Source organism: Nycticebus coucang, chromosome 14 (assembly GCF_027406575.1).
Source record: "Nycticebus coucang isolate mNycCou1 chromosome 14, mNycCou1.pri, whole genome shotgun sequence".
Classification (NCBI taxonomy): domain Eukaryota; kingdom Metazoa; phylum Chordata; class Mammalia; order Primates; family Lorisidae; genus Nycticebus; species Nycticebus coucang.
Window position 1 is genome coordinate 14841275 of NC_069793.1, and position 23948 is coordinate 14865222.

The 23948-nt window shown below is 44.5% G+C and overlaps 1 protein-coding gene across 2 annotated transcripts in view; it reads right to left on the bottom strand.

Moving 5' to 3' along the window:
• Positions 1–19992, bottom strand: part of ZDHHC5 (zinc finger DHHC-type palmitoyltransferase 5) — a 34185-nt gene extending 14193 nt beyond the window's left edge. For both annotated transcript variants that reach the window (XM_053561198.1, XM_053561197.1), the window contains exons 1-3: positions 19640–19992; positions 14060–15232; positions 3344–3465 (exon numbers count right to left, since the gene is read on the bottom strand). In XM_053561198.1, the coding sequence (XP_053417173.1) occupies positions 3344–3465; positions 14060–14163 (226 nt within the window). In that variant the 5' untranslated portion in view covers positions 14164–15232; positions 19640–19992. The remainder of the gene's footprint in view (positions 1–3343; positions 3466–14059; positions 15233–19639) is intronic.
• Positions 19993–23948: the final 3956 nt, after the last annotated feature.

Consider the following 23948-nt stretch of genomic DNA (forward strand, 5'->3'; position numbering starts at 1 on the left):
CTACTTCTCCCAAAAGATACTGCTTCATCTTCTGCCTTTTCCACCTACCTCTTAAGAGTAATTTTAATACTCATTGACTGTTTCTTCATTTCCCATTTACTGCCTTCCAAACTATTACAATTTAGTAAGTTAGCTGTGTCTTGTCCTTACATATTCATACATAAATACACTTTTAAAACGATTCTTGTTAAGATCAGTTATTTTTAGTTACCAAAACAGTGGGAAATTTTGAATTTCCACACTATTAAAGCTCTCTAATTCCTGATAACCACTACTTCATGAACTTCCCTTAGTTTTTACTTTGGCCCACTTTCTCCTCCTACTAACCTTTCTTGCTCAACAATCTCTCTTCAATGTCTCCTCCTCCTCCTCCACTGCTCGCAACAATGTCAGTGCTGATCCAGTCTGACCTTAATTCTTTCCTAATCTCTCTCATTCTCTGGACAATCTTACTCCTGTTGCTTCAAATACCATACGGCTGAAGACTCAGAAATCAATGTCTTTGACTACTTAACTGCCTACTAGTATCTATACCTGTTAACCCATAAATATCTTAAGTCCAACGGATCTAAAAGTATACTTTGTCTTCTCTCCCAATCTGTTCAACATGCCTATAACTTAAATATTGGTTTATAAAAATCAACACTGCCTGGGTGTGGTAGCTCTCGCCTGTAATCCTAACAATCTGAGAAGTCGAAATAGTGGACTGCTTGAGCTCAGGAGTTCAAGACCAGCCTGAGCGAGAGTGAGACCCCATCTCTACTAAAAAAAAAAAAAAATAGAAAAACTAGCCAGGCATTGTGGGGCACCTTTAGTCCCAACTACTCGGGAGTCTCAGGAAATAGAATTGCTCAAGTCCAAGAGTTTGAAGTTGCTGTGAGTTATGACACCACTCTACCCATGGTAACAGAATGACACTCTGCCTCAAAAAAAAAAAAAAAAAATTCAAAAATAAAATTAAATAAAACTAAAAATAGGGGCTCAGTGCCTGTAGCTCAGAAGGTAGGGCACTGGCCACATGCACCGGGCTGGTAGGTTCAAACCCAGGCCGGGACTACTAATCAACAACAAAAATAGCTGGTTGTGATGGGTGCCTTTAGTCCCAGCTACCTGGGAGGCTGAGGCAAGAGAATCGCTTAACCCAAGAATCTGAGTTTGCTTCCTTTGGAAAGCAGGAGGTCTTTAATTTCCTTATAAAAATGTACAGATAACTTTTGTCCTGTAATCCCAGCTACTTGGAAGGCTGAGGCAAGAGAATCGCCTAAGCCCAAGGAGGTTGCTGTGAGCTGTAACACCACAGCATTCTACCCAGGACAACATAGTGAGACTCTGTCTCAAAAAACAAAAAGCAAAAAAAAAATTGGGGGGGCTCAGTGCCTGTAGCTCAAGCGGCTAAGGCGCCAGCCACATACACCAAAGCTGGTGGGTTCAAATCCAGCCCAGGCCTGCCAAACAACAATGACAGCTACAACCAAAAAACAGATGGGCGTTGTGGCGAGCTCCTGTAGTCCCAGCTACTTGGGAGGCTGAGTCAAGAGAATCGCTTGAGCCCAGGAGTTGCAAGTTTCTGTGAGCAATGATGCCACGCACTGTACCCAGGGCAACAGCTTGAGGCTCTGTCTCAAAAAAAAAAAAAAAATAACTTTTGGGAGACAGTGGCAATAACATAAACCAGATTGAGACCTCAAATTCAAGGGTGGGTTTACAGATTTTTCAGAACTAGACTCAGTGATTTTTCATGACGGCTTATTAGGGGAGAGTAAGAGGATGAAGAAATCATCTGGGATAGTTTTAAATTTCCTACCTGAGATACTGATTTTTTTTTTTTTAATGCAGAATTTCATTCTTTTGCCCCAGGCTAGAGTGCTATGGGGTCCTGTCTCACAGCAACCTCAAACTATTATGCTCAAGTAGTCCTCTTGCTGTAGCCTCCCAAGTAGCTGGGACTACAGGCATGCGCCATTATGTCCTGCTAGTTTTTCTTTCTTTTTTTTCTTTTTGAGACACTTTGTTACCCTCAGCACAGTGCCTTGGCCTCATAGTTCACAGCAACCTCAAACTCTTGGGCTCAGGTGATTCCTTTGCCTCAGCTTCCCAAGTATCTAGGACTACAGGCCTTGGCACAACACCTGGCTATTTTTTAGAGATGAGGTCTCACTCTAGCTCAGTCTGGTCTTGAACTCCTGAGCTCAAGCAGTCCACTCACCTCTTCCCTCCCAGAGTGCTGGGATTATAGGCAGAATCTTTCTTTTTTTTGGGGGGGGAGTCTTTCTATTTTTAGTTTTTGTTTTTTGAGACAAAATCTCACTATGTTGCCCTGGGTAAAGTGCCGTGGTGTCACAGCTCATACTCAAACTCTTGGGCTTAGGCGATTCTCTTACCTCAGCCTTCCAAGTAGCTGGGATTACAGGCCAAAAGTTATCTATACCTTTTTATAAGGAAATTAAAGACCTCCTGCTGTCCAAAGAAAGACGTACAATCTATTTAAATTAGCACATAAAGTCTTTCACAATTTTGCTCTGGGTTTATTTCTTGTCTCTTAGCACCATGCACGATATCCTCTAGTCTCACTGAGCTCACCATTTCATGGCTACGAGAATCTGCATATGTTTCTTCTTTTGCCTAAAAATGCCCCTCCCTTCCATTTTCTACTTTAATTAAGTCTTTCCCATCTACTTGTGGCAACATTTCCCGAATTTATCTACACAAATATAAATGTACTCTTTTCTTTCTTTTTTTTTTTTAGAGACAGTTTTGCTTTGTCACCCTCGGCAGAGTGCTGTGGCATCACAGCTCACAGCAATCTCCAGCTCTTGGGCTTAGGGGATTCTCTTGCCTCAGCCTCCTGAGTAGCTGGGACTACAGACGCCTGCCACAACGCCCAGCTATTTTTTGTTGCAGTTTGGCCACAGCCAGGTTCAAACCCACCACCCTTGGTATATGGGGCCAGCGCCCTACTCACTGAGCCACAGGTGCCACCCAATGTACCCTTTTCTGTGTTCTCAAAGAACTTTGTTCATGCCTCCATTACAGTTTACGTCACACTTTTGTAACTGTAATCCATTATTGTTACACCTAGAAATAATGACTAGGTACAACAACATATGCTGTCTATATATTTCTACTGAATAAATAGTTAAAAATCAAAGATTTGACCCAAAGTGAATCACATGGCTAAAAGTTATGACATATTCCCTGAAAACTGTGCCCTCATTTTCATCATTAGACTATAAAAGTATTCTATTATCCCAGGACTCTTAAGGCCATGATCAACTGTATATGCCCAAATCATTATTTTTCAAAGTCAGTAAGGAGCTTCCAAGACAGGAGGGTACAATCTTACCTCGAGGGAAAATTCCTGGGTCCATGAAGGTGGCCATGCTGAAGTTGGCCAACACAAAGAGAAATACAATCGCATTGTAGATGGGCACTGCAGGTGACACATACAGGCTTAGTCCTGGACACCTGGGCAGAAAATAAAAAAAATGAAGGGCTGTCTCTAACACTTTGGACACCAACCCTATTCATAAAACTCTGTAAGATTCAGCCCTACATATAAATTTACCTACATATAAATCTTTTTATTTTTTCCATTTTTTTTTTTTTTTGAGACTGAGTCTCCCTCTGTTTACTTGGCTAGAATGCCAAGGCATCAAATTCCTGGGTTCAACTGATCCTGTTGCCTCAGCCACTCAAATAGCTGGGACTACAGGTGCCTGCCACTATGCCCGCCTAACTTTTCTTTTTTTTTTTCCTTGAAACTGACTCTCATTCTGTTGCCCTGGGTTGAATGCTCTGGCATAGCTCACAGCAACCTCAAACTCTTGGGCTCAAGCAATCCTTTTGCTTCAGCCTCCCAAGTAAGTGGGAATATAGGTGCCTACCACAACACTGGGCTATTTTTTTTCTACTTTTAGTAGAGATAGGGTCTTGCTCTTGCTGAGGCTCGTCTTGAATTCCTAAGCTCAAGCAATCCACCTGCCTCAGCCTCCTAGAGAGCTAAGATTACAGGCATGAGCCATTACATTTGGCCCTAATTTTTCTATTTTTAGTAGAAACAGGCCTCACTCTTGCTCAGGCTGGTCCTGCACTCAAGAGATCCTCCCACCTCTATATAAATCATGTATGGTTTACCTTAGTCATCCCAAATTATCTTTATCATTCCTACTAAGTGGGTCTAGTTTCCCAAGGAACTGCTCGCTTTAGATAAAGGTACAGTCTGTGAATCTGTCCTATCTTCTTTCACTAAGGTCTGTGTCATTCAGATTCATTCTTGCCCTGTAGATCTTCCCACATGTTTTAGAATCCATCCTTATCTCCTTTCTAACCAGACGTGAGAACTGGGACTGACTGTGTAACTGACACCAGCTACATTCCCTTCTCTGGATCCCAGCCATGTCCCACTGACCTGCACATTGCCCCAAAGCATGGAATATTACTTATCTCTCCAGCTCACCCTCCCTCTTCCCAGCTGGCTTTGAACTGCTTTCAACTGCCTGAAGTTTCTTCACTGTGTCAGATAATTTGAGAGTTTTCATCAACTACAGGCTAACTCTCCATTTTCGGGAAATTTAAAAAACACAGATAAGAATGGATATCAAGACACAGAACTAGACCTCCACTGAGGTCTAAAAATGAAGCAAAGATGTAGGGGAGGAAAAAGGAAAGGATATCAAACCAAAAAAAGCCCTAAATTCTGTAGAAAAAAGAAACCGGTCAATCATATCCAGTATTCCAAAGCATTCAAGTCAAGAGACAAGCGTAGGCAACTTTTCTTTGACCAAAAAAGAAAGTTCTTATCCAGGACTAAGCTCAGCTCCTCTCAGTATAATAAGCAGGAACACTTCAAGAGCTTTTCCTTTCTCTAATTTCCTGGGAATTGCAAGTTTCAGAAAAACAACTCATGTGCTGCTTGCTTTCTTAGGAGTATCAAACATCTTCTCTCTTGTCTCAGCTCTGGGAGAACTTCCCACTACAAGACAGTGGCTAAATATCCTAATCTGCTTTGTGGTTGAGAACTTAATCTCCAAAATTAGGGCAGCATCTGTCCTTGTCCCCTTTGTCTGGACCAGTAAGATGGAAAGGAAGAGTTCACTCAAGTAAAGGAAGAAGGGCCCAAGAGAACAAGACAGCACATGATTCTGAAGGATTAATCCACAGCAGTCCTAGACTCTGTTAAGAGGTGATCTGTCCTAATCAAAACAAAAACCACAGGCTCGGCACCCATAGCAGTGGTTACGCACCAGCCACATACAGCAAGGCTGGTGGGTTCAAACCCAGTCTGGGCCAACTAAACAACAATGACAACTGCAACAAAAAATAGCTAGGCATTGTGGCAGGCACTTGTAGTCCCAGCTATTTGGGAGGCTGAGGGAAGAGAATCACTTGGGCCCAAGAGTTTGCAGTTGCTTTAAGCTGTGACACCACAGCACTCTACCAAGGGCAACACTGTAAGACTCTGTCTCAAAACAACAACAACAAAAAGCACAACTCTGAATAGTGATTCAGGACAGTTTGGAGAACTGAACTCCTTAATGAGATATAAATACACCAAAGATAAGAGACAAAACTGCCACAAAACTTTTCTTTTACCACCAAGATCTATTTAATTTCAACCATTTACTAAAAAAAATTTTAAGTAAATATATGTCAGGCTTTTTAGAAAGTAAGTAGCAATTAAATATTTGAGTCTCTTGATGGACCAGTATATAATTGAGAGACCAAAAAAAAAAAGAAGCTGGAGGCTCAGAACCTTAGGGCTCAAGCGGCTAAGGCACCAGCCGCATACACCTGAGCTGGTGGGTTTGAATACAGCCCAGGCCCACCAAACAACAATGACGGCTGCAATAATAAAAAAAAAAAAAAAAATAGCTGGGTGCGGGTGGCACCTGTGGCTCAAGGAGTAGGGCGCCAGTCCCATATGCCGGAGGTGGCAGGTTCAAACCCAGCCCTGGCCAGAAAAAAAAAAAAAAAAATAGCTGGGCGTTGTGGCAAGTGCCTGTAATCCCAGATACAGGAGAACTGCTTGAGCCCAGGAATCGGAAGTTGCTGTGAGCTGTGATGTCACAGCACTCTACCCAGGGTGACAGCTTGAGGCTCTGTCCCAAAAAAAAAAAAAAAAAAGAAGCTAGAGGGAGGAGCACCAATTAAAAATTTTAAAGACGGGCGGCGCCTGTGGCTCAGTCGGTGGGGTGCCGGCCCCATATACCGAGGGTGGCGGGTTCAAACACGGCCCCGGCCAAACTGCAACCAAAAAATAGCTGGGCGTTGTGGCGGGCGCCTGTGGTCCCAGCTGCTCGGGAGGCTGAGGTAAGAGAATCGCTTAAGCCCAGGAGTTGGAGGTTGCTGTGAGCTGTGTGAGGCCACGGCACTCTACAGAGGGCCATAAAGTGAGACTCTGTCTCTACAAAAAGAAAAAAAAAAAAAAATTTGAAGACAAAACAGCTTCGCTCTCACTGTTCTAGGCTATCTTCAAATAAAGTTCCCTATGGAAGCTTCTTCCTCTGTGAGTTCTTTGGTTCAGAAAAGATATCCTCTACCTTGGCAGGGTTTGAGGGTAGAGTACAAGCAAGAAGAAAGAATCCCTGCACAGCCCCACCTCAAAGCCTAGGTTCTTCAGAAGGGAGGGAGAGAAACTGAAAACCAGTCATCCAGGTCAGAGCCCCTCCCTAGTACTTAGCTGTCGCTTCTATTTCCGCCTGGGGAAGAAGAGAAAGGGTGACTCACTTGACTCCTACAGCCTGGGAAGATAATTAGAAGGGAAAAAGAAATTAAATCTCTAGAATATTAAGGTGCCCATGATTTTAAAAGTCTCATTTCCAGAAACGGCCACAGTGGCTACTGAAAGAAATAAGCAAGGGTACCCTTCATCTCTGAGGTAAATTAAAGTGAATAAGGAGAAGGTATCAGCCCTTCCTTAGGCCCATTTGTCAATCTTCCTAACCTCATTCTTTTTTTCAGTTTCATTTTTACACAAAGCAGCTCAATAAAGTTTTCTGGGTATCCTCTCAACCCACCCTTGGATGATGATGCAGTTTACTCCTACAACTTTCTTGAGATGAACTCAGTGAAATGTGCAATCCTAGATTGAGTTCCAATACCTGTTGACAAAATAGTCTGCCCCCACGGTGGCACAATCTAGAAATAATGCAAATAACTCAACTTCATGGCCAGTATTTGCTTCTAGATTTACAGACCTATTCTTCCTATCTTAACATTCTAGCTGAGGGAATACCCCACAAAGGAGAGGCATGTGTGAGCAGCCTACTCCTCCCATATTCCAAATTCTGCTTGGCTTGAGGAAGGGTTTTCATTGCTATAGTACTTTGCAAAATTCCTAGGTGACCACTCCAAGTGGCCTGTCTCAATCTGTTGCCTTTGATGGAAGGAGACAAGGCTAGAGCTTAGAAGGGGAGTTGTTGAGGCTCATTCACAGACTGCAATAATCAAGAAGTTTAGGGAGTGGCCACAGCTCAGAAGGCTGGCTGACTCATTGACGACAGGACTCCCAGACCTATACCACCCCAGGCAAAACAGGTTCTTCTGCCCACCCATTCAACACTCCTGTTTTCAAAGCCAAATAAAATTGAGAGAGTGGACTCCGATATTCACACTACTGAAACCCTATTTCCTAGCACTCTCTAGCATATTATAAAAAATAGTTATTATAAATAAAATATATTATAAAAAAATAGTTAAGTTCCTAGAAAGAAAAACAAAGTAGGACTCCCAAAAGCCTTGGATTTCAATCACGGACTCAATTAATGCTTTACTACACACTCTTAGGTAACCATAAGAAACTCTCCAAGTTTGTTATTTCAGCTACATAATACAAATACAAGAACGACAGAGAATATTTGAAAAGCTTCTGGAATTCTTTCTAAGCCACCTGGATTAATACTGAGTAGTCACTGGATGGAAGACACAGAAAACATTATTAACATTGCCATCATCATCAATTATCATTCCAGCGCCACATTCATCCTTAATTCTACTTCCCCTGAGAAGTGCCAGGTATTCAAGGACACTTTAAACACTACTTCCCCTGGGAGGTACCAGGGATTCAAGGACACTTTAAACAGAGGTACTGGGCGGTGCCTATGGCTCAGTGGGTAAGGCGCCGGCCCCATATACTGAGGCAAGAGAATCGCTTAAGCCCAGGAGTTGGAAGTTGCTTGCTGTGAGCTGTGATGCCATAGCACTCTACCGAGGGCGATAAAGTGAGACTCTGTCTCTACAAAAAAGAAAAGAAAAAAACAGAGGTACTAAGCTCCTGAGTAGGTCTATGCATTCCACCCATGCCTATCACATCACTTGAGTATATGACTAGTGGTTCCAGATAGCTGAGAGAAGGCTGGAATGAATGTTCCACTTCCTGCCCCTGGAAGTTCTCGCTTTAGGACTGCTTCCATCAAAATTCCACAGGAAAACAATTTTTCCCTGTATAGGTAAGTTTCTCTTTAAAACACCTGATTGGGGGGCGGCGCCTGTGGCTCAGTGAGTAGGGCCCCGTATGCCGAGGGTGGTGGGTTCAAACCCAGCCCCGGCCAAACTGCAACAATAAAAAAATAGCAGGGCGTTGTGGCAGGCGCCTGTAGTCCCAGCTGCTTGGGAGGCTGAGGCAAGAGAATCACATAAGCCCAAGAGCTGGAGGTTGCTGTGAGCCGTGTGATGCCACGGCACTCTACCGAGGGCAGTAAAGCGAGACTCTGTCTCTACAAAAAAAAAATAAATAAATAAAATAAAACACTTGATTGGGGGCAGCACCTGTGGCTCAGTCGATAGGGCACCGACCCCATATACCAAGGGTGACGGGTTCGAAACCACCACAACAAAAAAATAGCCAGGCATTGTGGCGGGGGGCCTGTAGTCCCACCTACTCGGGAGGCTGAGGCAAGAGAATGGCTTAAGCCCAGGAGTTGGAGGTTGCTGTGAGTTGTGATGCCATACCACTCTACCGAGGGCAATAAAGTGAGACTTTGTCTCTAAAAAAAAAAAACAAAACAAAAAACACTTGATTTGTGGTGCCTCTGTAACTCAGACTTTCAAGCAGGTGACTGTTAGATGCAAGACCTGGACGCTTACTCCTGGATAAGAAAACAACTGGGAAGGAAAAGGAACAACCACTACTCAATTAATCCCACTCAAATCAGGTGCTGGCACATGTACAGTTGAGGGAGAGATAGAGGGCCATTGAGGCTGCCTACCTCTTTCTGGGTAAATGGACAGAAGAAGCCAGAAGCAAAAACTGAAAGGAAGCAAGCTATATCATGGATGGGAGCCCAGAAAGTTCATCACGGATTTCTGGACAATTCTCTTATCCCCCCTTTGGAACATAACCTGAAGCAGAGACCCTTACCCTCTACCCCCAGCTTTAGAAAGACAAATGAAATGCTGACGGACTTGACTAATTCACAGCTAGAGAAGACTTACTTTATTTATTTTGAAACAGAATCCTACTATGTCGCCCTCAGTAGAGTGCTGTGGCATCACAGCTCACAGCAACCTCAAACTCTTGGGCTTAAGAGATTCTCTAGCCTCAGCCTCCCAAGTAGGTGGGACGACAGGCGCCCGCCACAACTCCCAGCTGTTTTTTTTTTGTTGTTGCAGTTGTCATTGTTGCTTTCTTTTTTTTTTTTTAGCAGGACTGGACTGGGTTCAAACCCACCAGCCCCGTTGCATGTGACCAGGACCCTAACCACTGAGCTACAGGCGCCGAGCCAGAGGAGACTTTAGATAAGACACAATTCAGTGATTTCAAACAATGTTGCCAAGAGCTCTAAGTAGGTCTCAGAAGAACCTAGAAAGGCCAACAGGAGAGACTAAGTGGCTGGACCTCTACATGCCAATCTCATTTGAACCAGTGTGGCCCTACTTTTTGTTTTTTATATGTAAGATTTCATTTGAAAAGGATCATGTTACTGAAGTAAACTGTGCTAGGTCAACTACATTATAGAGTGGAAGAAAGGTCCACAAAAGTTAACAGACTTCACCACAATTAGTCTCCAGACCCCCAAAGAGTGCCTCTCCCACTTTCCTAGGACTGCCCTCTTGCCAGACCCAAAAGGTGACTAAATTATCACATATGAGGATCCAGGTAATTATCTTTAAATGTAAAGTCTAGTATCTAACTGGGCGGGGTAAGGATTATTTTAGAGCTAACACTCTTTCCTCTCAAATAGTGAAAAGACACAGAACCCCCACTCTTGCTTAGTTTTAGTACTGGACAAATTCAGTAAATGAGAGAAATTAGGATTCTGGGGAAAAGGCCTCAATTGTTCTATTCAAGCTTCTCTGGGGCAGAAGATCAGTATTTCTCACATGACCAAACTCAACTGGTAATTTCTGTGAATATAGCTTTCCCTACTTGACAAAGAAACTCAGAGGTTACATTCTTCCTGATTATTTGAAGCCTACATCCCTGCACTAAATATGTCTGTCTGTCAGCTGAAAGAAACTCTTCCTCCTACTCCCAGTCTTCTAGGTCCCAAAGTAATTGTCACCTGGACCTTTTACTGATGTAAGAATAGCCAGCTGTAGCCTGGTGAAGAGAACAGGACATACGAGCTGGTTCAAAGAAAACCTTCCTATAGGCTCAGAGCCTATAGCACAGTGGTTTCAACACTGAAGTTGGCGGGTTCGAACCCAGCCCAGGCCAGCTAAAACAACAATGACAACTGCAACAAAAAATAGCTGGGAGTTGTGGTGGATGCCTGTAGTCCCAGCTACGTGGGAGGCTGAGGCAAGAGAATCGCTTAAGCCCAAGAGTTTGAGGTTGCTGTGAACTATGCCGCCACCGCACTCTACCAAGGGTGACATAGCAGGACTCTGTCTCAAAAACAAAAAAAGAAAGAAAACCTTCCTCTTACCTCTCCATTTGAAACCATGGACCCCTTTTTAGGTTGCATATGGTTTTAAACAGGGAGTTCTCCAAGAAATTGAACCTCAAAAGGGTAGAATCCATGAGACCAATTTTTGACAACAATGGTGCCTCAGTACAGATAAATGTTTATAGAGGCAACACTATTGTCAGATGGAGGTGGGAATTCCAGAGAGGTACCAAGAGCTAAGTGACAGGTCCTATGCCTTCAGAAGGTGAACAGGGAAGACCTTCGGGGGAAAAGGTGAGCCCAAAAATTTGCCATGTGGAAAGTAATGATGGGGGTGAGGGAGGGTGTGACTTAGGGCTCTTTTAACTTAGAGGAAATCATTCCGAAGAGTCAATGTTGTCCTCCAAAATCTTTTTTTCCTTTTTCCTGAGGTTGAGAGACCATGAAATAAGGAGGGCCCCTACTTTACTGGCACCAGGGAAAGAAAAAGTAGGTTAAATATCTTCAACTATCAGTTGAGAAAAATGCCTATGTCAGGACAACTCTTTGTGGGCAAACTGGTATAACCAGCCAAGCACTTCGGTGGTTCCAGATTAGCAAATTAAGAACAAGGATTTTGCTTGCCTTTTCTCAAGAACAGATAGGTTGAAAGAGAATCCCTTGAATTTCCTAGCTTCTCCAAAGGCTTTGCCTCTTGACAGAAAATAGATCCCTCCCGAACTACACAGGTCTAAGGGTGTCAAGTCGGTCTCATACATACCCCTCCTGACCCAGCACTACAACTGCTATAAGGATATTAAGATACACATAAGCGTCCCTTGGTTCAATGTTGATTCTACTTACTAGTCATATTAGTAGAAACCAAAACAAGTTCTGAAACTGAAGATTCACCCCTCATTATTGGTAGTCCATGCATGAAGGACAGAACACTGAACATGTTGAATTTAAGCAAGAGAAAAAGATTATGAAGAAAAGAGAAGTCACGTACAGAAGAGCAGGGCTATCTCTAGATCCTTGAGGGATTCAGCAGGTGTATTCAGGATGCAGCACTGGGAGCCAAAAAAAAATCTATGACTTCTGTATTTGAGAGGAAGAGGTGAGAAGTTGGATAATGCTCATAATTTAGATCATCACTTTTTCCTTATCCAAAAACTGGAAATATATCAGTAATACTTTACTGACTCTTTTCGCAAAGTGACCCATTTGTTTCAGAATTTTATTTGGCATCTGAAGCTCAATTTTGAGGGTTTTTCTTCCTTCCCATTAATTTCAGTGCAACTGCCCCCCCAACTCCCCCAATTGCTGCTTCAACAAACCCAAACTGGGTGGCACCTGTGGCTCAGTGGGTAGGGCACTGGCCCCATATACCGAGGGTGGAGGGTTCGAACCTGGCCCTGGCCAAACTGCAACAAAAAAAATAGCCGAGCATTGTGGCGGGTGCCTATAGTCCCAGCTACTCAGGAAGCGGAGGCAGGAGTATTGCCTAGGCCCAGGAAGTTGGAGTTGGGGGTGGCTGTGAGCTGTGTGACTCCACGGCACTCTACCGAGGATGATAAAGTGAGACTCTGTCTCTACCAAAAAAAAAAAAAAAACAACAACAAAAAAACAAAAAAACCCAAACTGCTCTTATTCTCACTACTTCATCTTATTCCTCTTTACAGCAACTCCATATTGCCCTGAATAGCACCTCACAATTAGGTTTGAGACTTCACTAAACCATGACAAAGTGAACTTCCCAGATGATCTATCATGTTGAAATGAATGAATCCAAGAGCTGCAACTAGAATTCTAAATCAATGACTCAACAGTGTAAGGCTCAGAAGGCTTGTGCATGTTAAATTTATACATAGGTAGGGCGGCGCCTGTGGCTCAGTCGGTAAGGCGCAGGCCCCATATACCGAGGGTGACAGGTTCAAACCCGGCCCCGGCCAAACTGCAACCAAAAAATAGCCGGGCGTTGTGGCGCGCGCCTGTAGTCCCAGCTACTCGGGAGGCTGAGGCAAGAGAATCGCTTAAGCCCAGGAGTTGGAGGTTGCTGTGAGCTATGTGAGGCCACGGCACTCTACTGAGGGCCATAAAGTGAGATTCTGTCTCTACCAAAAAAAAAAAAAAAAAAAATTTATACATAGGTAACAACAAAGATGCTTGCCAGATGGTCAAAAGCAGCTAAGAAACTGGGGGAAAGTGAAGGGTAAATCACTCCTCCAATAACAAGCAGATGAAGAACAAAATGTAAAGACCCTAAGTGGGAGTGATGCAGATCCTAGATCCTAAGTAGGAAATCTTTCAATACCAACTGCTTTCCTCAACAGAACCAAGGAGTGGGGAATCACTATCATTCCCTTCAATAGGAACAAATGTAAAGGGACTCTTCCAGAACTCTCCTCCCAAATAAAACTCATGCTTTCCCAGTGGTCCTCGCTTCCCCAGGCTTCAGCTCTTAGTAATATAGAGAAAACCCCCTGAGTAACATTAAAAGCAAAAATTGTATATCTGATAAATCAATTCTGAAATTCTCCAGTACTGATTCCACAATCTCAAATCTAAGTTTCAGATATCCTGGGGAAAAGCCATTACCTTTGAAAAGCCTGTAGTCTGGTCTAGTCTAGTTGTCCTTCTCTCCTAGAATTGATTGCTCAAGTTGCTTCAAGGCTCTCTGGTGGTTTCCTCCCACTTCCTTCCTAGTTTAAGATTATCTAATGATGAAGCTGGGTAGGAAAATAAGACATCTATGATCCCAAAGGGAGGATGCCTGGCACAGTAGCGCACACCTGTAATCCTAGCACTCTGGGAGACCAAAGCAGGTGGACTGCTTTAGCTCAGGAGTTCAAGAGCAGTCTGAGGCAGAGCAAGAACCCATTTCTAAAAATAGCCAAGCGTTGTAGTGGACGCCTGGTAGTCCCAGCTACCTGGGAGGATGAGGCAAGAGAACCGCTTGAGCCAAAGAGTTTGAGGTTGCTGTGAACTATGAGGCCATGGCACTCTACCCAGGGGGGACATATTGATACTTTGTCTAAAAAAAAAAAAACAAAGTAAGGGAAGGGGAAGGTAGAAGATTCAGTGGAGTAAAATTTAGAACATGGCTGTATGTTCACACTTTTTTCACTTTTCTTACACATTGCTAGGATTTGGAATTATCCATATCACATACCAAACACTCAAAAGAAATTAAACCTCCCTCACCACCCATGGAACCCCCTCCCCACCACCACTTTTAGGAGAAAACTCACGTAAAGGCAAAGAAGAGTGTTGTAGCTCCCACTAAGAAGATGGCGGCTGCTGAAACTGGGACATACTTGCTGGGTTTGAATCTCTTTCCAGACTCTGCGGGCATGTTGGAGCTCTAATGGGAGATCTGCCCTGCCGCATAGCCCAGGCCCACACAGCGGCAGAATAGGCAAGAAAATGGGATGAGGGAAACAGAGAGTGCAGAAGGAAACCAGGGAAACAAAAAATTTAAAATTATCACCCTTCCCCCTCCCAAATAAAACCAAAAGTCAAAAAAGATTTCGAATGAAAGAAAGCACATGGGAGGGGGAAAGGTGATTCTAAATGATGAGTAACCGCCTCCCTAGAACAAGGCAGAAGGGGAGATTAAGAAACACAACTTGTACAGTTTAAAAACTGGAGACAAACAGTGGGCTGTACACATGCAAATGGCTGCAGGTGGAGAACACAGACAGTCAGACAGTTCAAGATATAGCTCATGTGGAGGCAGGTGTTCAAAAGGAAAAAAGGAGAGACTATCACGACAGGGTAGAAAACTTTGGGCACGGAAAAAATTCTTCAGAGATACTGTAGTACCTCCACGACTACCATGCGTCCACAAAATATGAGCTGCACCTAAAAAGAGGTGTGCCCTGTGTTTCTATTTTAATCCAAGAAGGAACCTGAGGTCCCTTCCAGCTTTAAAGAGAAGCTTTGTTTTTTACTGCAGTCTTTTCTCTTTTAGGCAGTCTTCTCAATGCCACCACTCCCACACCTTGACTTCACCAGGGCTGGTACTCTGACAATAGTGGTTTAATTTATTTCTCTCTTGATGGCTAAAGCTGGACAACAGCTGTTACAAGGTTGACTTGTAAATTCCTTTCTTTGATGGGGGAGGGAAAACAGAGAGAGAGCAAGCTTGACTGTCTTCAATCTCTTCTGGTTATTCCCAAGCCCTTCAAGGGCTCTGTTTCATGCAAAACTAAAGGGAAACTTAAAATCCTTGAAGCCATGTTCTTCTCAATAAGCAGAATAAGATGAAGAAAGCAATTCCACCTGATACTTGGAAAGATTATTGAAAATGAAAGAAAAGTGCCAAAGATGTCCCTGTTTTCAGGTTACTCAATGTCTCCGATCTTTCCTCTTCAATCTTAGGCTTCCCGGAAGCAGAGTTCAACTGGGTTATGGTACCTCACCTGGAGAAAAACAAGTATCTTTATTAGAGAAATTCTTTCACGGCATTTGTTAAGAACACCAAGGCTAAAACCCCACAGGCTGCTTTGTTAAATAAGGCCTTTTGAAAGAAAGATTTATTTTCCACTTCACTTATATGTATGTGCGAAAAGACCTTGAATTGGGAGAAAAAAAGGAATTCTGAATCCTTCTCTCTTCAAAGTGCTATTCAGATTGGAAGGAAAAGAACAAGGCTTTACCTGGCCTAAGGCTATCAAAGGATAAGCTCTTGTAAGGGAACCATCCCACCTGACACAATGGGCAGTAACAAATACCAAGAATATCAAAATGTAAAAACAAGGGCAAAGCAGGGAAGGGCAGACCTAAACAGAGAGTTCTCTTTGTTTTTGTTTTTTTTGAGACAGAGTCTCATTCTGTCACCCTTGGTAAAGTGCTATGGAATCCTAGCTCACAGCAACCTCCAACTCTTGTGCTCAAGTGATCCTCTTGCCTCAGTTTTTCTATTTTTAGTAGAGAAGGGGTCTTGGCTTTTGCTCAGGCTGGTCTCAAACTCGTAAACTCAAGCAATCCACCCACCTCAGCCTCCCAGAGTGCTAGGATTACAGGCATGAGCCACCTCACCCAGCCCTGAGAGGTTTCTCTTTGAATAAAGGGAATATATATTGCTACAATGAAGAAAAAAATTAACCTCAAAATTAGGACATCAAGTCTCATTTCCTTGTGTGTACATCTCTCTCTCTCTCTCTCACCTCTCTATGCCTTTCAGTTATAATCCTGAAGAGGAAGCTGAATGTTTGGTTTTCCGGAAGCACTCATTTAAGAACCTGGATGAGGGGCTGGCTGGTGCAGTGGCTCATGCCTGTAATCCCAGACTCTGCAAGGCCTAGACAGGTGGACTGCTTGAGTTCAGGAATTCAAGACCAGCCTGAGTAAGAGTGAGACCTCATCTCTAAAAATAGCCAGGCATTCTGGCAGGCACCTATAGTCCCAGCAACTTGGGAAGCTGAGGCAAAAGAATCACATGAGCCCAAGAGTTTGAAGTTGCTGTGAGCTATGACGCCATAGCACCCTAATGAAGGCAAAAAAGTGAGACTCTGTCTCAAAAAAAGAAAGAAAGAAAACCTGGGTGAGAAATGTTTTTGCCTAAAAAGGCAAGATATTGTCTTTGAGAAATTGAGTCTATCATATTGGTTGGTCCTCTTCCAAACAGTTTTTTATTCCTACATTGGCCTATTAGGAAATAAACTAAGCCCCATCTTACCTAATATGATTAAGAGTAACAATTATTTCTGTTGATGACAGCAGCAAAATAACATCAGCACCTTGGACTTTACAGGATGTTTTTCATCTGTTGATATCAAAGCACTTTACTCACATTATCTGGTGACATAGTCCCTTATCCCACTCTGCAAAATTGAAGCCTAGAGAAGGCCTAAGGCCATTCCACTGAATCACTTGAGCAGCCAGGTTGAGAATCCAAGAGCTAACAAGCCCCTTTGCTGACACAAACTGTTTCTATCTCTAGTATGCCACCTGCTCAATGATAATTGGCATCTATAAAAATTTTACTTAAGTTAGAATTTATAGAGAAAGCAGTTTTATTTTCCCCTAAAGCAGTCTAGAGTTTTTTTTAATTAAAAAAAAATGTTTTTGAGATAGAGTCTTAATATGTTTCCTAGGCGGGTCTGGAACTGCTGGGCTCAAGCAATCCTCCTATCTCAACCTCCCAAGTAGCTGGGACTACTGGCACACACCTGCACACCTGGCATAGTCTAATATTTTTTAATACCAGAAGCAGAGATTAAAAATATCAGAAGATTCAGATAGTGAAATACAAATGTGCCCTGAAATTTATCACTTCCTCTCTTAACTGTGCATAGAAGGCTAAGGTACTGCCTTCAAGATTCATCAACTGTCTTTAAAAATAGGATTCAGAGGGCCAAATAGCAGTATTACAGGATGTCCCAAAAGTTACCCTTAAAGTCACCACATATAGGGAAACTGGAAAATTGTAGCTAAATGTACCTTTATTTACAAAATATTCATTACAAAATTTTACAAAGAAGTGAGGTTTCCCTGTGTATGGAGACTTCAGGGGCAACTTTTGAGTCATGCCAGAATACAGTGAACACCCTGAGATTACAAGGAATTGTTACAGTCCTAATAAAGATAAATCCTCTCTAGTACCAGATTCTACGATTTTTTTTTATATTTATTTATTTATTTTTAATTTTTATTTATTTATTTGGCCGGGGCTGGGTTTGAACCCGCCACCTCCGGCATATGGGACTGGCGCCCTACTCCTTGAGCCACAGGCGCCGCCCAGATTCTACCATTATTAAACTCTTAAGTTTCTTGTAAGTATCAAAGCCCAACCTTCTGAACTTAGGCCTAACTAATTTTGTTAACAAGAAGGAAATTCTTTTTTTTTTTTTTTTTGTAGAGACAGAGTCTCACTATACTGCCCTCGGGTAGAGTGCAGTGGCGTCACACGGCTCACAGCAACCTCTAACTCTTGGGCTTACGCGATTCTCTTGCCTCAGCCTCCCAAGCAGCTGGGACTACAGGCGCCCGCCACAACGCCCGGCTATTTTTTGTTGTAGTTTGGCCGGGGCTGGGTTTGAACCCACCACCCTCAGCATATGGGGCCGGCGCCCTACTCACTGAGCCACAGGCGCCGCCCAAGAAGGAAATTCTTAGTTTGTAGACAATACACATGATCAAAGCAAACTTCCCCTCAAAACCCCAAAGATTAGAGAAGATTGAAAATTACACTACTTAAATGTTATCGATAGCAGGATACCATATATTATTTCAGATTCTATTTTCTACAGAATAAAAAGTCACATAGACTAATATTGCCATAGTAATGCAGTCATTAAAGACCATACAATTTTGGGAGTCCTATGGTGGGATATAAAAGGTATCAACATCTGAGATGTTTGTGAGATATATAGTAGAAGGGACAGGATTAAAACCTAGGAAATTATTGGCCACACACAGAGACAAACCAAGTCTTAGCAGAAGGATGTGTTGCAAATAATAATATGACACTGGAAGAACTGAGTGTGGTTCATCAGAGTCAACAGTCTGGATCCACACCAGTATCAGCAAAGTATACACCAATGTGTATGACCCATTCAGACACGGAGTAAACCCTGGAATGGAAACATGTATATATAAAACAAACAAAATACACAGTATGTGATTTGAAAGCTTTAATAAAGTTTCAAACAGGTATCTCCTTAAAAGAGTGAATAGGTATGAGCAGTATACTGACACAAGTACTGTTCACTGAAATAAAGCAGTATAATAGTACAATATAGTAAAACTGAATACACAGTAATAGGGATGCCATGGAATAATCCACAAGCCAAAATATGGAAAGAGCCATGTAGAAGTTTAATTATGGGTGAGGTAGCAAAGTACATGATGATATAATTCTTGTAAACTGTTAGGTGGGTTTTATAGAATGGGTCATAATGATCATTCTGAAGAGATTTCACACAGGACAGAGGGATAATGAGATAAAAGGATGGAGATGCAAATGTAAGAACATGGACAAGATGGGATTAACCAGGAAGTGCTGAATTCAAGGCAGAAAAAAAAATGATCTAGACTCGTCTAGAGTATAACATACATATATGTGATCCTACAAGTGCCTTCTTAACTTTTAAGTCACTTTCTTCTCATTTCAGTATCTTCATTTGACAAAACGGGTAAAACACTTTCCACCTCCCTGCTCCACGAAGAAATTCCTATAGGTAAAATATTGGCAAACACATTCACGCTCCACTTGTAAAAAGTACAAAGTACTAAAAGCCCAGAACACCCGGCTGCTGGGAGTAAGGGAAGGAAGCGGACGGGTGGGAGAGAACAGGTAACAGGATGAAGCTTGAGCCAAAGTAAGTATCAGGAGATTGGGGGCCAGGGACCCGAACCGCAGAGCGGTAAAAGGGGAACAGCACCCCATCCCCACCGGTGAGCTGGGGCAAGGAGAATCACCCTACGGGGCAGAGCTGACGATCGCTCAGACCAAGCAAACGGAATCCACGACGGCAAGGCCCACGGGGGCTGAAGGAGAGGGCTGCGGGGGACTGCAGAGCCAGGGGGCGCAGGTCTGGGGGCGGAAGAGGGGGCGGCTGGACGCCAGGCACAGGGGTCTCAAGCCCGCTGGCCCAACACTAACCCGCTCCCAGCCTCGCCGGCCATGGATCCCCGGCCTCTACTAGATGTCCGTTTCCGCGGCCCACGGGTCCTGCCAGGGTTGGATGACCCGGCCCGAAGGAAGGATGGGGCCTTAACCCCCTCCCCCTGGCCGGTCCCCCTTCCCTAGAGGTCACTCTCCCCTCCCACCTCATTGGTCTGGTACTTCCGGTTCCGCAGGGTCTGATATCCTCGGTACTCACCCCGACGCGGTGCCCGTCACCACCGCCGTCGTCGTTGTCACCGCCGCCTCCCGGCAGTGCCGTCCGGCCTCTGAGAGGCAGCGCGCGGCCCCCGCACGCTCCACGCCCGCCTCGCTCCCGCGCGCTCCCGCCCGGCGACGCTCGTCTTGGAGCCGGCGCGCGGCCGTTGCCCTCAGTGCCGGGTCTTAAGCCCTCCCAGCGTTCCCATTGGTTCCCTATCTCGGACGCGCGCGACGTCTCACGCGGGGCACGTTTCTCTCATTCATGAGGCTTGCGCCGCCCCGCCCTCCCCCGCTCACTCTCCCATTCACCCATAGCCCCCACCCCCACAGCGCTCTGGAGCGTGCGCGCGAACTACGGCGACCGCAGCGACCTAGTGCTCTGATTGGCTGCAGGAGCACAGCGGCGCACGAACGAGAGAAAACGAGAGCGCGCGCGCAAGGCCGTCGGGTTCCGGCGACGACTGGGGGAGGATTGGCCTATTACGCGTGAGTCAGTATGGAGGAAGCAGCCGAGCGAGTCTGCCCTTTTTTACGTCTTATCTTTTATGCCTACTGTATTCAATAAAAAACACTCAGAAATACAGAAAGTTATGTGTGTGTACTGGAAGTACTCAAAAGCAAGCAGCTACTCTCACGAATTCAGCAAGCCCCCTGTAGGTAAGTATGGTACGGTCCAGACAGGCTTCTGGTGTAACAAATTAGGGATAGTCTTAGCCGTCGTCGTGCTCCATCATTCACTGGCCAACCGTCAGGTGACTAAATAGGCCTCGCCCGCCCCCATTTTTTAAATGGCGAAAACTTTATTTAAAAGTCTTGCTGGAGAGGTGTTCTGTCCGACGAATTTCTTGGTTCCAGGATGGTTGATGGAGGGGAGACGTTCCTGCCAAGGGCTGGGGAAGAAGGGTGAGCCGACGCGAGCCTTGGAGCCGTAGTGAGTGCATGCCATCTACGGCGGTGGCAGCCTCCGGGAGCCAGAGCCAGCCCTTGGATTCTCTTGGTTCGGTTCGTTTTCCACTGCAATGCCGGGGATGAGCGGCCGCCTGACTAACCTCCAGCAATCCGAGAATTCGTGCTGGGAGGAAAGGGTTCTCTAGAATAGCTTCTGCCCCTTGCGAGCAACCAGCCAGGTCTTCGTAGATCATAACGCTACACTGTGCCCTAATTTAAGCTCAAGGTAGCTCTGAACCCAATAGCAGCGCCACGTGTTCTCTTCTTCAGCTCAGGCCATTTTCTCTTTGAAAGCACCTCTGGCTGTTATATAATGGTCCTACAAAGAAGTGTCTGTACAGCCAATTCTCTGAAGCTAGTGTTTCTCACCTATGAAGTATGATTCTAAATCCTGCCTGTGTTCTCAGGTTTGGTCTCAAATGTTGTTAGTTTAACTGTGGCTCTGATACTTTGGCATTAGGTAGCAAGGTAAAAAAACGATCCATCTTCTGTTTTCTGGGGTTTAGTCTAGTTCTTGTTCTGACATAACAGTTCTAATTCATTCTTGCTAAGGGCTTATATACGGCATTTGTTGCAATACACTCGAGAGTTGTTTTGGGTTTGTTTTTTTTTGATAGAATCTGAACCTATTACCCTGGGCAGAGTGCAGTGGCGTCATAGCTCACAGCAACCTCCAACTCCAGGGCTCAAGCCATCGTCTTGCCTAAGTTTTTCTATTTTTAGTAGAGATGGGGGTGTCGCTTTTGCTCAGGCTGGTCTCTCTTTTTTTTTTTTTTGTGGTTTTTGGCCGGGGCTGAGTTTGAACCCGCCACCTCCGGCATATGGGACCGGCGCCCTACTCCTTGAGCCACAGGCGCCACCTCTCAGGCTGGTCTCAAACTCGTAAATTCAAGCAATCCACCCTCCTCGGTTTCCCAGAATGGTAGGATTACAGGTGTAAGCCACCGCGTCCAGCCCAGAGTTCTAACTACTGTGTATTTTTTTTTAATCTTTGGACCATTATGAAAGGTAAATTTAAGCTATTATTACAAATTAAATGTTTCCATCTCCATCCCAGCCTCCCCCCCAAAATAAAAATATTTCTTTTACTTACATATTTTACCTGTAAACCATGTGTCAAATTTCATTTTTCTGTTGTATGTTCTTGGATTTTAAGATTTCATTTCCTTCACTTCAGAAATAAAGTTTTTTTTTGTTTGTTTGTTTGTTTGTTTGTTTTTGGCTGGGGCCGGGTTTGAACCCACCACCCTTGGTATATGGGGACAGCGCCCTACTCACTGAGCCACAGGTGCCGCCCAAAATGAGACTCTTAAAAAAAAAAATCCAGGAATCCACTTTCCATTTTCTTTTTCCTCTCCCATCAGTAGATCCTACACATTTTTACCTTAAAAATATCCATCCCAAACGACAGATAGATCTTAACCAGCTCCACCTCTGCTGTCCTAATTTGCAATCCCCCCATCAAATTCTCACATTGACACTACCAAAGGTGTCCTTGCTTCTACATGTGCCTCAACAATCCACTCTCCACAAAGCAGTCATCTTTTCATAATGAAAAAAAATGGACCAGGGCGGCACCTGTGGCTCAGTCGGTAAGGTGCAGGCCCCATATACAGAGGCGCAGGCCCCATATACCGAGGGTGGCGGTTCAAACCCGGCCCTGGCCAAACTACAACCAAAAAATAGCCGGGCGTTGTGGCGGGCGCCTGTAGTCCCAGGTACGTCCCAGGTACTCGGGGGGGCTGAGGCAAGAGAATCGCTTAAGAGACTCTGTCTCTACAAAAAAAAAAAATGGACCAGTTCTGTTGTTTACTCCTCCCTCCCCCATGTTTCCTGTTGCTCCTAGAATAAAACCCATTCTTCCACTCTGAGTTACGAAAGCCCCACATTATCTGGCCTTGTGCTGTTTTACCACTCTCTCTCAGGGCACTACACTCCAACCACACTGGCTTTTTTTCTCTTTACCAAATTTATCAAGCTTGTTTCTTATTAGGGTTTTGCACTTTCCATTAGGAAGGTTTTTGTCCAAAACTTCACACAGCTATTCAGGTCTTAGCTCAAAATGTATGCTCAAAAAGGGCCTTTCCTGACCACCAGACAGCATCCAGTCACTGTCTCATATCACCAAATTAAAATCTCTGTGTAGGGCTGGGCGGCAAGACTCAAGCCTGTAATCCTAGCACTCTGGGAGGCAGAGGCAGGTGGATCCCTAGAGCTCAAGAGTTCAAGATCAGCCTGAGCAAGAGCAAGACACCTTCTCCCCCCAATTCTCTATTAAAAATAGAAAAACCTGTAGGGTAGCTCAGTGGTGAGGGCACCAGTCACATATACGGGGGCTGGCAGGTTCAAACCCAGCCTGGGGCCTGCTAAACCATAATGACAACTACAACAAAAAATAGCCTGGGGTTGTGGCGAGTGCCTGTAGTCCCAGCTACTTGGGAGGCTGAGGCAAGAGAATCCCTTAAGCCCAAGAGTTTGAGGGTACTGTGAGTTGTGATGCCACGGCACTCTACCAAGGGTGACATAGTGAAACTCTGTCTCAAAAAAATAAATAAAATAGAAAAACTAGCCAGGCACTGTGGAGGGTGCCTGTCATCCCAACTATTTGGGAAGATGAGGCATGAGGATTGCCCAAGAATTTGAGGTTGCTCTGAGATAGGACCCCATAGCACTCTAGCCTAGGGCAAGATTGAGACTGTCTAAAAATAATAAATACATAGATAAACGTAAGAAAAAAAAATCTCGGGTGGTGCCTGTGGCTCAGTGGGTCAGGCACCCACATACCAAGGGTGGCGGGTTCAAACCTGGCCCTGGCTGAACTGCAACAAAAAAATAGCTGGGCCTTGTAGCCGGCGCCTGTAGTCCCAGCTGCTCGGGAGGCTGAGGCAAGAGAATCACCTAAGCCCAGGAGTTGGAGGTTGCTGTGAGCTGTGACACCACAGCACTACAGAGGGTGATAAAGTGAGATGCTGTCTCTAAAAAAAAAAAAAGAAAATAGAATCTCTGTATATGGGCGGTGCCTGTGGCTCAGTGGGTAGGGCACCAGCCCCATATACCGAGGGTGGCAGGTTCAAACCCGGCCCCAGCCAAACTACAACAAAAAAATAGCCGGGCATTGTGGCGGGCGCCTGTAGTCCCAGGTACTTGGGAGGCTGAGGCAACAAAATTGCCTAAACCCAGGAGTTGGAGGTTGTGATGCCACAGCACTCCACTGAAGGCAATAAAGTAAGACTCTCTCTACCAAAAAAAAAAAAAAATCTCTGTATAGGATTCACCTTTTTTTCTTGATACTTTCTTGCTCCTGTAGAGTGCCATGACGTCATAGCTCATACCAACCTCAAACTCTTGGGTTCAAGTGA